Consider the following 13,887-nt stretch of genomic DNA (forward strand, 5'->3'; position numbering starts at 1 on the left):
TCTTATCTGGATAAGTTGGCATCCTATCTCATTCAGGTTTGTTTTACTTTCAGCTCTGATACTGTGATTTATCTTCCCCTGTAACAACAACAACCTCTTCGGCCTCCTTCCTGGTCCGCTGCCTCTCATGGGGGTCATTGATACTCCTGGTCTTTGCTAGGAAGAGCTGCACTGAAGCAGGTCCGGCCCGCTGGACACCAAGTCTGTCAGCTCTGCCTACAAGACTAGCTAAGAGACACTGATGAATATGTTGGTGTGTTTACTGGGTCAACTACAGCTCCACAATCTGCTGCATCAGCTCCACCGCTGGCTGTTTAAACCAACCAAAAGAAAAAACACAAGCACAACTCACTAACACCAGACAACAACAAACACTTGGTGGATGTATTAAGCACGGAGTACCAAGGCCCTCAAAGCTTTTTAAGACACAAGAATACTGCACACACACAGCAAGTCAAACCTAACAGAACATTAGGATATGTGAACAGTAAGTAAAGGCTAAGGCTAGCTCATACTTAAGCAACATATCTAAGAGCAGGTGAAAACTCTCATGGCCCATTTTATATTTCAAACAAATACAATCATTCGATCTTTCATAACAGGACTGTTGTCCTGAAGTGTGAAATCTCTAGACAGACATCAACATTCAGAGAGTCATCTCTCACCAACTGCCTCTGCTGCTAATTATACATGATGATACAGCAAAACAGTCACCAGCAAGGTCCAAATCGGAGCCAACTCTCCTGGGAACACAAAAACTACAATCCACGTTCACCTGGTGCTGTACAACGGCCAAACAGCTGCCGATGATCAACTCTGTGTGGAACTTAAGAGGATGGAAAGTAGGTAAGCAGTGTTACTTCATTTGAATGATCAAGTGGACACTTCTGATTACATCTCTTTCAGTGATACAAACCATGAAACCCTCCAGGAGCACTGCGGGCACGGCTGGTAATGTGGCCTGAATTCCAGCTCGTTCAGCAAAAAAATACCAGACAGGCCGCGAGACTCGGACCACATTCCACATCTGGATGCGATGAGCTCTTACCTCACCACCAACTTCCCTCCCAATACTTTCATACAACCAAGCATTGTATCTTAAAAACCACAACTTCTCAGGCCTACATCAGATATCAGTGACAGATAACCAGGAAAACTGTCTGTTTTTGTGAAAGGTAAGTCACTGTTGTGTCACAGAAATGGAAAAAAATTAAGCTCGCCATCCAATAACAGATCCCATTAGCAAACTATCTGAGTTATGATGATGATATTGGTTTAAGTCTTGGTTTTGTTATCAAACACCAACTGAACAAATGTTAAAAGATGTAGAGCAGGCGAACTTTGATTACAGTGTCTAAATTCATGAGGTGGGTGTTGTTTACAGAAGCTGTAGCATCACTTGAATGCATCAACAATGTAAAGCAGATCACCACAAACAGAAGCAAAAGCAGAAGCAGTGCGACTCTTATCTGCATCTCTTTACAAAAGGTTGCTGCAAATAACACCACTTTCAAATGAGGTCTGTTAGACTGTGCTGTTATTGCACATCTCGTTTGAGGTTCAAGGCCAATTTCTGCATTACAGCAGATTGCAGTTAACTTTGTTTCCAGATGCTTCCGTCGCCAGAGCAGCACAGTTATCAGGCTATATATGGGAGACAAGATCCACTGTGGGTTCCTCTAATTGAGCACACTTTAAATACTGTCAGCCGCCTTTAGGAGATTTATGCACAACAACAGGTGTTTAATCTCTTAAATAACTTTTTTTTTTAATCATTCTAATCCTCAAAGTGACATCAGCCTTAAAAAAAAAAAAGACTAAAGCCTTCAGAGTTTGCAATTATATTTGGGGAACTTGAGCTATTGGACAGCCGGTGACATTTTTCTTAATATACAACTTTGCCCTCTCAACACTATTCGAAACACTTAATCTTACTGCTGATATTTAAGTGGACAGACTTGCTCCATCCATCACTGATACTTAACTAGGAACCGGGCTGACATTTTATAAACACATCCCTCACATGTCCTGACTTTCTCCACCACAGATTAAGATTAATTTCTCAATTAAATCAGAGTCCATTGTGGGAAACAGTACAGGCTGGAACAATGGCGTGCACAACAAGTAAGTTAGACCAAATTTCATCAGCATATTCATCCAAAAGTTTATTATTTTTTGACTGGTTGCTGGTTTGCTTGCTGTAGCATGCTGGCTAACTGTGTAGCTAAGAGTGCTGTGACCTGAACTGAGTACAACAGGAACTTAAGACCAGACAATTTAGGCTGCTGTGTCACAGTGACCCAGATTTGGAAACAGCTCTGTCTCTTCTGTGCTCGGCTAATAACAATGCTACAATGTCCTTTAGCTAAACCACAATAGCCATAATAACTCAATGATGATGCTCGACAGGCCGATGGGAGGATTTGTGATGCAACTGTGCAGCCCTTTACATCAGCAGCAATACCCTGCTACAAATATAATGTTTTTAATCTGATAAATCTCCAGTGAAATGTTTTCAACCAGCTGAAGTACATTTATAATGATCTGGGATGACTTGTCAGGTCACGCTGTTATGTAATGTCCATTAGACTATATTCTCTCCATGCAGTGGCTCCTGAAAGACAGTCGGCTCTTAGCAGAGGATTTTTCTGGATGGACATCACACACATACAGACAGAAACACACACACACACACACACATCCACAGTCGTTCTGCCTCACTCAGCAGATGGAGGTTCAGTTCTCTGGACTGCCTCAGTAACATTCAGGTCTGCATCAGAGTTTTGCCTCCTACAGATACACAACGTGACAGGGGGTGTGAAACAGAGACAGCAATGCACTGGAAAAACACCAAATCTCACTTCTAAATTACAATATTAGCACTTCAGGAACCATCAAACCATGACACTGAAAAATTCCTAGTCTGCAGAAAAAAAAAATAGCTGAAAGGTTAAATTACTCTCTTGAGAAGAAACTTGATTATTAAGGAAAAAATTGTGTGTAACAAGGTCAATTTTCAGCAAAAACATTGCAAAAAAACAACTTAATTTTCGAGGGTTGCTTGCTAGTTTCTGTCCACAGTTGGTTGATCTGTGTTTTCGTGGGTTTCCTCCTGACAGACCCTGCAGGGGAATTCACCCAACGCCCACCTTACCAAGAATCTGCTCTACGCTGATAGTTCAACATGCAAATACATCAGGGCCACTGCATCCTCCCATGCCACCCATCTGTGGGCAGCTGCTCTGCTCTCATTCTATTACAAAACTGCTAAATAAAGATGAGACACGTTGGGACATGTAAAGCACTGCTGTGGCTGTTTTTCTACTGTTATTACTAATGTGTGTTGTACTCCAATAGATGCTGACACTGTGAGCATTGAACAGTTAATATAGTTAATTCACAATGACAGATTTCAATAGCTGCAGCTAGCTAGCTACTGAAGCTAATGGTGTTTCAAGCATACTCGTTTTACTTGACTACATACGTTATTGTGCATTCTTTGAAAGACTGTATACAACCAGTATTGTTCTTGTATTTCAGTTTAGGCTAATTAGCACGACCTGCACCTAAAAAAGTCTGCAGTTTAAGAAACTGGTTCTCCAGCCTGGACCCTCACCTATACGCATTCAAAACAAACAGGGTGTCGTAGCCACTGGCCTCCAGTCAGTCATCACACAACCTGAGGATAACAGCTGAGGGGAGGAAGCTAGTTAGCTCCACATGCTAACATTGAAGCTTGCTGTTAAATACAGTGTTTAACGCCTCCTTTACATTTTTCTCTGACAAATACATGACTTGGCTCTAAGTCACGTGACTCGAATCTGAGCCGCTGACGCCACCTCGCTAGTCTGCTCATCACTGTTTCTTCATCATCTTCCGATCCTCCTACACAACCAACCACACCTAAATTTAAAGCCTCATCCTTCATTTCCACTGACTGTGACTGGAACACGCTGATTCAGAAGTACACTGTGTGGAAACTGATGAATCCTGGAGGAGAATAAAACAAGTCAGAGGTTCGGAAGAAAGGAGCCGGTTCGACCTGCCGTATCTCAATTTGCTGTAATACTCAACCCGGAGCAATATATCACCGTGGAGCCCCTACCTCCTCTAAAGGGCTTTATAAATATTAGAAACTGTAAAGTGAAGGAGTCTTGGCACCCTCAACCTCTGCAAGACTCAGTGAAACCCCCTCCAAGTGCTTTCCTTTTTCAGTTTTACTATTACGCAGTTATGTGTATGTGATGTGATGTTTAAGTTTGAAAATCACCTGTTTTTCTTTCCTCCATCTCACCTGAGCAGCACATTGATCATTCCCTCTGTGTGCTTTTTTTTATGATCAGATTTTACCGCCATCATTTATCACCGTGCAAATAAAGCTCACCTTAAAAATGAAACCCTTAAAAAATCTATTATTGCTCCATCATGGGAGCACAGAGATAAAAAAAAAAAACACACAAATCACACTGCTTTACTTTTAAGGGTGTTACTGGGAATGGCCCAAAACCACAAATCCTCCTGAAGGAAAAACGAGTAACATAACACTGGAACACTGCTTCGAGTCAGTCTCTGTCTACGTGACGGTTTTTAATGATGCAAAACATAAAAACAAACATGATTATTCTGATCTCAGAGATCAGAGATGAGTTTTGGTTTGGTACCTAAAAATAAGGCATCGTATTAGCACCTGTATCCAAAGGTTTTCCCTGCAGCCTCAGTCAGCTCATAGACAGCAGTGCAATAACAACTGTCGTAACTTAAAGGGTAACTGCAACAGTTTTACAGATCAAAGTCTGCCAACAAACATTTCAGTCTCTTAATCTTCTTTTCATGAGATTGTGAGTACGCAGGATGTTTTGTCTTTACTTGTCTAAAAGGTAGTTAGTCCAGATTCAGCCATTTCAACTAGAACATCCCCTAAAAACGAGGATTTCTGACTCAGGAAGTCGGTCCCACAACACCAGCCCTGACCTTAAAAATCCAAGATGGCTGCCCCATGCACCAACAGCTATGAAAGCTGTAGAATATACTGGTTATTAGCACTTCTGTGTTTGTTGTGTCTTAATTAAATCAGTTTTGCACACAATACTGTCGCAAAATAATGCATAATGCATCATTATCAACTGATATTGGTACAACTACAGGGCTAAACTTGCTAGAACTTTCCAGCTTTTACTGGATCGTCTTCATCATCTTTTCTAAAGAATCTTGCATTGTGGTTACAGATTGCAACCAACTGAATACCCCTCGTCACACCCTTTCTATAGTGGTTTGCTAAAAAACATGACAAACACAAATATTTCTCTGTTGAGCCGGTGTTTGGTTTGTCCTTTGTGGGCTTCTATAGAAACACAGCAGCCTCGACGGAAGAGGACCTTCTTCTTCTTCTGCAGGTATCAAGGTTTCGCCACAACCAGGACCTCATTAATGCTGCAGAGGTCAATTACACAACCAATCTTCAAACTTGACCTAGAAATAAAAAGGTCATCACATGTTGTTGTCTTTTGTACACGTGCCAGAGTACCTGTGCATGAACGGACACCCCCCCTTTCTATCCGACACCCGGTCGACTGAGCTCAGATTGAATATTTTCACTCGATGATGAACACAAGCGCTCCTCTCGCCCCCTCTCAGGTTTCTGTCCTTTTATGGCAGTTTGTTTAAAATGACTACCAGCTCGACCCGACTGTGCTTTCACTCGGCACAGACGTGTGAACACGAGATGAAAGGGGAACCAGTCCTCCTCCTCCTCCTCCTCCTCCTCCTCCTCCTCCCTCCTGTCGACCCTGCTGGAGCTGGTCACTTGAAGGTTAGATCCAGCCTGTGATGTTGAAGTGTCAGCAGTTTGGCGTCTTGGTACATTCATTGTCTCCATGTGGTATTCAGTGAATCTGGGCTGGTCAGCCAACGCGACGTTTACATGTCAGTGTAACGGGTTTGAACGGGGAACATCCACCAGAACATGAGCCACAGTTCAGGTGAAACTGTTGTTTCGGTGCTCCTTGGTGCCACTGCTTCATTATAGGATGTTAAGCTCGGTCTGGGAGACTGTAAACAAAGTGCCATCACATGTTTTAATGGCAGGAAATGTTTCATCCCTCCCAAAAATCAGCTGTAAATGTCAGGTTTTGCTGTTTTATCCTATAATCGGCAGTCAAACTGTGAGAAATCAATCAATTTCTCCACCTTTTCTTGCTTATTTCTATGCCAGCCATTCAAGATCGACAGCTGCAGTCAAACAGCTTCAGACTTGTTTACCGGGAGGTGCTGAAAGGCATCGTGGGGAGCGCAGGACATTGGGACTCGACTCGTTGGTTCATCCGCACAGATCATAAATAAGAGTTACCTGGAGTTGGGCATCAGTTTAAAAGACTTTTCCTAACTTATTTGCATCCACGTCGTTGCCCCAGAGGTTGGGCGTCTTTTTGTTTTATTTTGTAAAACAACATGTTGTGCTATAAATACCTTGGAGCTTTCCAGATCATGGATCTGTTAGATAATCCCTGGAATTGGGACAGGCATTAATCCCCGATGCTCTACGTCATGCAGGAGGGCTGTTGGGAAACAACTATGCTCAAAAGCTCCCCAGAAAACAAAACAACTACACAGAGAGCCACCTCATGTGGTGGAGCCCCTGGAGGAGGGTGGGAGGGGAGGGTTTTTTCTAGAAGGCTTGTTTTGTGGTGAGGTGTTCAGTGGACAGTCAGATGGTCTCAGAGTTAGTTTGGTGTGTGTGGGAGGAGGGAGGGTGTGTCTGCAGGGCCCTGATGCAGCAACCAAGAGCTCTGACAGCTGTGTTTATGTGCGAGCACAAAGTCAAAAATGGGACAAAAAGCAGCAGAGAAGAAGAAAAACACCCTGATGTGTTCACTGAACGTGGGAAAACATAGAAGTCAAGGCAGATGAGGCATTATGCACGCAGCTATTAGTTATCTGCAAGCTGACACACACACATACACACACACACACACACACACACACTAGTATTACATGAACACACAGCTGAACTTACTCGTTTTTAGCGCATCGGCTCTCCAGAAACAGCTTATCCAGCTGGATCACCGCCTGTCCGAGGAACACGTCCATGCCCATGACCGCCCGGTGCATCACGGTGAGGACGAGCTCGTTGCTCCCGGCCGGGTGGCCGCTCCGCCCGCCGGTGTCCAGCACGCCGGGGTGCAGCTCGAACGAGCACTCCTCCCTCCACTCCGGCTCGGTGGTCTTCTCCGCCACGCCGGTCGAGTATTTCTCCTTCCCCAGCTGGATGATGGTGTACACGTCGCTGGTGCCGTGCTTGCCCTTGCCCCGTAAGCCCCTTCCTCTCAGCACCGTCACCTGGACGTGTGTCGGTAACCATTTCTGGTCGTCCTCCACGGTTAGCGAGGACATGTCCCCCCCCTCCACCTCCACCTCCACCCACCTCTCTCTCTCTCACTCCAGACAGACACAGCGACCGACCGAGCGACCTGCCGCGCACACACCGTGACGAGGCGAGGCAACCGGGGGAGAGGTGGTGGTGCTGTCCGCCGCTTCCTCCTCCCTGCTCTGGGTTGTGCACAGTCACATCAGCTCCCGGGTCGGCGGGCGGTGCCGCATTATGGCTGCGTGTCGTGTCTGCAAAGTTTTCCGCGGGTTGCCGGTTGTTTGCTGCCCTGGTCTGCTCTGTGTGCTCTGCGGCAGCGGCAGCGTCCGTCCCCGCACGGCGCGTCCCTGCCTGCCTCCTCCCGCTGCTGCTGCACGGGCCTCTCTGCGGGCAGCGACGTCACGCCTCTATCCTCCTTCTTCCTCTTCTTCTTCTTCTTCTTCTTCTTCTTCTTCTTCTTCTGCAGGACGAGGAAGTTCAGCAGCCCCGACACAACACATGGGCCTGCATGCACACGGAGTGCTGGGATGTGGGCTGTGATAAATCTTTCTTTTGTGCGGTGTGTTCAATCAAATCAGCTCCTGTGGAAGAATGTGAAACTGAGTCTGTGGTTGGCTGCGAGGACTGACCACACTGCAGATACCGTGATGAAGGCCTCAGTGCTGCAAGAGACTACAGACTGTTTACAAAAACCACATGGGAACATGTTGTAGTCATGAAATATTAACACAGGGCACTTTAAATTTAACATTTAACATCCAGCAGGTTTTTTTTTCTTTATTGGTTAAACATGATTTTCTAAAAATCATATTAAGTGTCTTGTTTTGTCCAGACAGCATCTCAATCACAAAGGTATTCAATGGCATCTTTGCTCAAAAACTTATTCAAGTTACAGACCAGCGTTTCCCAAACTATTCGTGAGTTAGTTGATTGTTTTTGAGACCCAGTCCCAACTCACTAGCCAGGTTTTTTCCCCTGATGTCTGATAGAAACAGTTTTGCCATATGAAATCTGACGTAGCGAACATGTTGCTCACGTGACTGATCGGCTGTTTCCGCCGCCTGCATCCATCTTCTCCGGACAGCGTGCAACATGGCCGACACTAGCTGGCATGCATGAAAGGTTACAACTCGCCCAATCGACAGTAATTCCTGAATACCTCTCTCCATTTTGTCTTTGTGTCCCTAACACTGACCAATCAACTATTTTACAACTTTCACCCATAACAAACGCTATTTTAACTCTTCTAATGATGCCAGACCATCAGCTCGAGGGTTAAACGCTGCATCTTTACAATACATTCAGCCTGTAAACATGTACTTACTTAACTTTGATCGCACACTGACATTTAAACCGTCTTGTTTCTGTTGTGTATATGGAGGGTGAATGTACAGATGTGCACCCTAAGGCTGTGTCGTTGGGCCAGATGTCCCAGACGGAGTAATTCTTGGACTCTTGTTGAGGCGTGGCTGAGTTTAGTCTGAGAGCAGAGCGTCCCCACGCGATGATCAGATAACAAATACATCAGTCCTTTGGCAGGGGACACAATACATTAATAACCTACTCCACCTGCTGCTCTAACATTTCTCACTCGTGCGTCATCGTGTCTCACTTCACACACCTGCAGACCTCGAGGCACTTGTGTTGGGTGTCAAATGGACTCAAGCGCTCTGGAACTTGTTCCCAACATCTTCTCCTTGATCCACTTTGGCCTGGATTGTTCCTCAGTGGTACGTCGCATCTGCCAAATGAATAAATGTAAATTATAACCAGGTTGCAGCCTGTTGGAGCCTGTAGCAGCTCTTATAAAACCAAAGTAACAACAAGTCGTCAACATGTCTTCACACATCAACGACTGAATCATTGAATGCCACGGACTCCAAAAACAACAACTGTTTAGAAAAAGCTCACAGTTTGTGTTCAAATAAGTATGCTAACTTTAAATACACACACAAGATCGAGTTTTGGTGCCACATGGGATATGAACAGTGGTTTCCTGGGTGAAAGTCTTGGACATGGACCTTGTCGGTTTACATACTTCCTCCTTTGCTAACGGTCACAAGAGGTCGCCACCAAACAATAAACGTGAACAGGGGTCATTATAAAGATACTTGCGTAAACAACCGCGATCTGTCTGAGAAGGGCTTACACTTGGTTTTGTTGCTCACACATTCATGATTCCCAGAGGATGAATCCCAATAATTTTACTTTCTTTATCCTTGAATGAAATCTTGGATGGATCGCTGTGAAGTGTGGTCCAAACATTCATGCTCCCTTCAGATTGTAATAACTTTGATGAACCTTTAACTTTTCCAGTAGCACCCACAACCATTTGGGAATTAGCATTATTAGCAGTAGGTACAACCGGAGAGAGCCCTGTCACATTAAGGGACCCGGATCCGAGTACACTTGATCCCAAAGTCCAGTTCGTTTGATTAGTGTGAACACAAGTGTGCTGTACTCCAGCACAGTTCATGCCTCATGTGAAATGTGTGTATTTAGTGCTAACAGGGCTAATTAGCAGATGTTAGCATGCTGAAAGTGTAACATTAGCGTGTGAACACTGTTAGTGTGTATGTTAGCAGTTAGCTCAAAGCACCTCTGTGCTAACAAACAGCCTCACAGAGTTATCAGCATGTCTGTAGATGGATGTCGTTCTTTGTCAACCACCCAGAAAATAAAATATTTTGGTGGTTTTTATGTTTCAGGGCGTTTCAGGCACCACCAGCGATGTTTGCACCGTTTTCGTCACCAACTCTGTGGGCTGGATTTTCCTAACCGAAGCACCAAAGGTTGTGACGTTAAGTCAACCTCATTTGATATTCAATCTACCCAGGTTAATGTTTTCCACACGATGGTTTCACTATTATTACATGTTTCCAGTCCAGAACATGACGGCAGCAAATTATTGCACCAGAAACCCTGGATGTTTGCTTTAAGTCGTGTTTGTGGCTGAACAAGCTGTTGTCTTTTATCCTTTGCTCACTCGTCGTCCTCTTATTGTTCCCTTTTGTTTTGTTTCTGCCCTTCTGTCTCTATTCAGACCCTGTTTCCTGTCTCCAGCTGTCACTGTGAAGAAGAATTTGTTCCCAGTCGAGTTGCCCGCTTCAGTCTGTCTGAACTTACTTTGACGTGTGGCTGTGAAAGACCTTGTTCGACCTCGAGGGGCCCGTGAGGTTACGTCTGCCTTGAGAGTGACTGATGGGAGGACTGGGCCACTTTAATGTTGCTGCTGCTGCTGCTGCTGCTGGTGGTGGTGGTGGTGTTGTTGGTGGTGGTGATGTAGTGCTGGACTGTGCACAAGCCTACATGTGAGGAAATCAATAAATAGTGGATAATTTGCCACCGGCTGACCTGAGGGGAAGCGGACTGACATCATATCCCAGTCTATGTATTGACAAGCAAGTGAAAGAGATCAATAATTCACGGTTGAGGCTGTTGATTGGTTAATTTAAGGACAGTAATGTCTGACGTCATATGTCCTTGTGGTTTAAACGTCTGTTAGCTTAATTTAGATATCGTGATGTTTCGTTAGATGATGCTAGGAAGGCAGTTTTAGCGGGTTATATAATTCTGAGCTTTTGCCAAATAAAGCAGAAGTTACCTTTAAACTGAAGAGACAAATAGACCGATACGAGTGATATTGATTTGTCGCTGACTTCTTTGCATAATTCCAATCTTTTTTTACCAATTTTGTGCCTGTTACTACTGGAGCGAGCTGCAACACTGAAAGCTGACACTCACTTTAATCTGTGAAAGTCAGCGAAGGTGTGATGATGACTTCCTCCCGTTATTTTATTTTTAACGTATAGGCTGCGTTATCTGATCTCTCTTTCAAAAGACGGCTTCCTGAACAGATTAAAAACTGAAAAGCTTCCTGTGTGGCTCACAGAGCAGCTCCATCATGCTCAAGAGCACATCAGCAGCTGTTAAAACCCAGAGGAGCACCACTTGTTCCCCAATTTCAAAGTGGCTGCCTTCCGTGCTTTTCCTCCAGCATCCGCCCACATATGAAATATTACTTTATGGAACCAGTTTGCGGCTGAAGGGGAGAGGAGGATTTTCTTGGTCTTTGAGGGTATTTTGACAGCAGCACTTGAGATTTTCCACTCAGGTAAAGACCGAGTCAACAGACCGGCTCTGAAGTGGCGAGCAAAGGAGAGGGAGGCGACTTGGACCACTTAGCAAATCTTCACGTCCATGAAATCTGAAGTGCAGGGAGAGTTTTTTTTTAGTCGACGGGCGGGCTGAAAATGTGGGTGATCATTTCAGTATTTCTGACTAAATCTTCCCACTCCTTCCTCCTCGTTTTCTGTCCATCGACAAAACCAACAACCAGCTCATCTCCAGCTACAACAAGTATTTATATATCTGCTGCACACAGAGAGAAATAATTGTAATGTTCTTTTATTGCAACATCCAGGATGCTCTGACTGCCACACGTCCAGTTTATCGCCGCTCTCAAAGAATTTCATTTGTCCACTGCGGTCACATTATTTCAGATAGCAGGGAATCTGTCCGCAATGTTTTAGAGGGAGTTAATTTTAGTGGAGGCGGTAATGAGGTTTGAAAATAAATTAGTTTTGTGGGAGTTAGGAATGCAGGTGTCAAAGCAAAGGTTGTGATTAATCCGAAATGAAACGTGGAGGGAAAATGGCTCGAGCTTCATGAAGGAATTTCTTTCTGGAGTTGGAAGATGCTGCAGAAAACATTTCAGCGGTGCCAAGACGAAGTTTTGGCCGAGGAAAGATGTGATTTTGGCGATGAGGCAGGTTGTGTTTTGGTAGGAATCCAGATATCTGTGACTGTATCCTACAAGACAGGCAGTGAGGGCAGCAGGCAAAGCGTCATGGCTGTTTCATCCAGACTCGCATCAAATAAACCTTAATGTTGTGTTTTCTGCTTCAGTCATGCTGCCAGGAGTCGGCTGCCAAGGACGGAATGGTACATTTTCAAAAAGACGAGGCTCTTCTAGCGGATCTTCTGTCGATCTCTTCTGTGTTTAAACTGCGATAACTTGACAAAAAACACTAATATGCAAAGGCGTTTGACCTCAGTGTGACCTCCTGTGTGAAATCAGATGAAACCTCGTGCTTTAGCCATGCAAATCAAAACGCAGCCGACGTGCAGGAACGCCTGACACGCTGCTTTGCATGATTTATAAAGGCCTGCTCAGGTTTTACCCACACAACCCCGAGAGTTATAATGGACACTTAGAAATCTGATAACACCCATACTACTCGTCCTGAATAGATAAAAAAAAAAACTGAATCCACATTGAAATGCTTCTGATAAACAGTCCGGCACAGAGAGAACAACTTGTTCCCTCAGCTGAAAGTGACTCTCCTCATCAGCTGCTGCTCACATATGAAATATATCTTTCATGGAGCAGTTCGTGGTCTTTGTTTCACTGCTGTGTCCTCCTGTCTTTGAACACAGCATGAGCATGACCATGTGGGCTGCACAGCTCCAGTCTGAGGCACACAGCGCCCTCTGTTGGGCACCACAGGGAACAAGGTTTAAAGTTTAACTCCTCACTGTTCAGTCATTTTTTATTTTTCCTTCCACTGTGAATTAATAAATCCTGATAATCAATGTATCTGGACTTGTTTTAAAAAAAATAAACAGTTTGTATCCAATATAGGTTTATTATTATATAAAAAAGTTTCCAAATCAAAGCCTTTTTGAATTATAGTAAAATTTATTTGGCTTGCAAAGGTGTGTGACGGATAAAAGGTGATCACAGAGTAACTTTCTATTGTCAAACGCTGCACGTTAATCACTCTGCACAGTGAAAGCCAAACATCCAAGGGACGTAACAATAAGCAAAACATATTTTTGAGTATTGGGGACTCAATTTTAATCAATTAAAATGTCAGAAAGTAATTGAAAAAATGCTCATCTAAGCCTCCCAGAAGCTGACTGTGATGTACTCAGGTAGCACTCCTATTCCAAATATATTGTTTGTAGAAAAAGCTGGAAGAAAAGAATATTTTGCACAACTTTTTTTGTAACCACCAATTTATTTTCTGTTTGTTGACTCACTGGATTTATCTGTCTTCTTTATCATTTAATTATATTTTTAATCCACTCATCAATTCATGTTTTACTTTGAAGTTCCCATCAGAGAGCACAATGATATCTTCAGCTGTCCATATTAGTCCAAAATATTCAATTTAATCTGATAGAAAAGAGAAAGAAAGCTGCAAATCCTTGCATTTGTGAAACATATTTGTCATTTTCACTTGATCATTGACTATCAAAGGTGTCAATGCCTCATTGTCTCTGTTTAAGCAGATTTTCCCTCTGAGATTCTGTTTCAAAGCTCAAAAAGCGTCTTTTCATCTCAACTTTTAGCTCTCAGAAACGTTGATATCATAAAGAGGCTGCATCATTTTCCATGACACGGTGCCAAATTGCCTATTACATCCTAATCCTCCGCCGACCAATATGAGATTTTTCATGCTGCCTCACATCCCTCCACGTCCTCTAATCACACGAGAGACAAAACCTATTTGAGAGCC

At 43.9% G+C, this 13,887-nt stretch overlaps 1 protein-coding gene and 1 long non-coding RNA gene across 3 annotated transcripts in view; one reads left to right on the forward strand and one right to left on the reverse strand.

Annotated features, from left to right (window-relative positions):
- rab11fip5a (RAB11 family interacting protein 5a (class I)) overlaps positions 1-8,126 on the reverse strand; it is a 26,227-nt gene extending 18,101 nt beyond the window's left edge. The window contains exon 1 of one of the 2 annotated variants that reach the window (XM_037071738.1): positions 7,013-8,126. In XM_037071738.1, coding sequence (XP_036927633.1) covers positions 7,013-7,389 — 377 coding nt within the window. In that variant the 5' untranslated portion in view covers positions 7,390-8,126. The remainder of the gene's footprint in view (positions 1-7,012) is intronic. The other variant, XM_037071739.1, reaches the window with a different exon arrangement.
- Positions 6,974-10,701, forward strand: LOC119004637. The gene is made up of 3 exons (XR_005070263.1): positions 6,974-7,111; positions 10,072-10,155; positions 10,407-10,701. It is a non-coding gene; the product is annotated as an uncharacterized LOC119004637 (long non-coding RNA).
- The last annotated feature ends 3,186 nt before the right edge of the window (positions 10,702-13,887 follow it).

Source organism: Acanthopagrus latus, chromosome 16, assembly GCF_904848185.1.
Source record: "Acanthopagrus latus isolate v.2019 chromosome 16, fAcaLat1.1, whole genome shotgun sequence".
In the NCBI taxonomy this organism is placed as follows: domain Eukaryota; kingdom Metazoa; phylum Chordata; class Actinopteri; order Spariformes; family Sparidae; genus Acanthopagrus; species Acanthopagrus latus.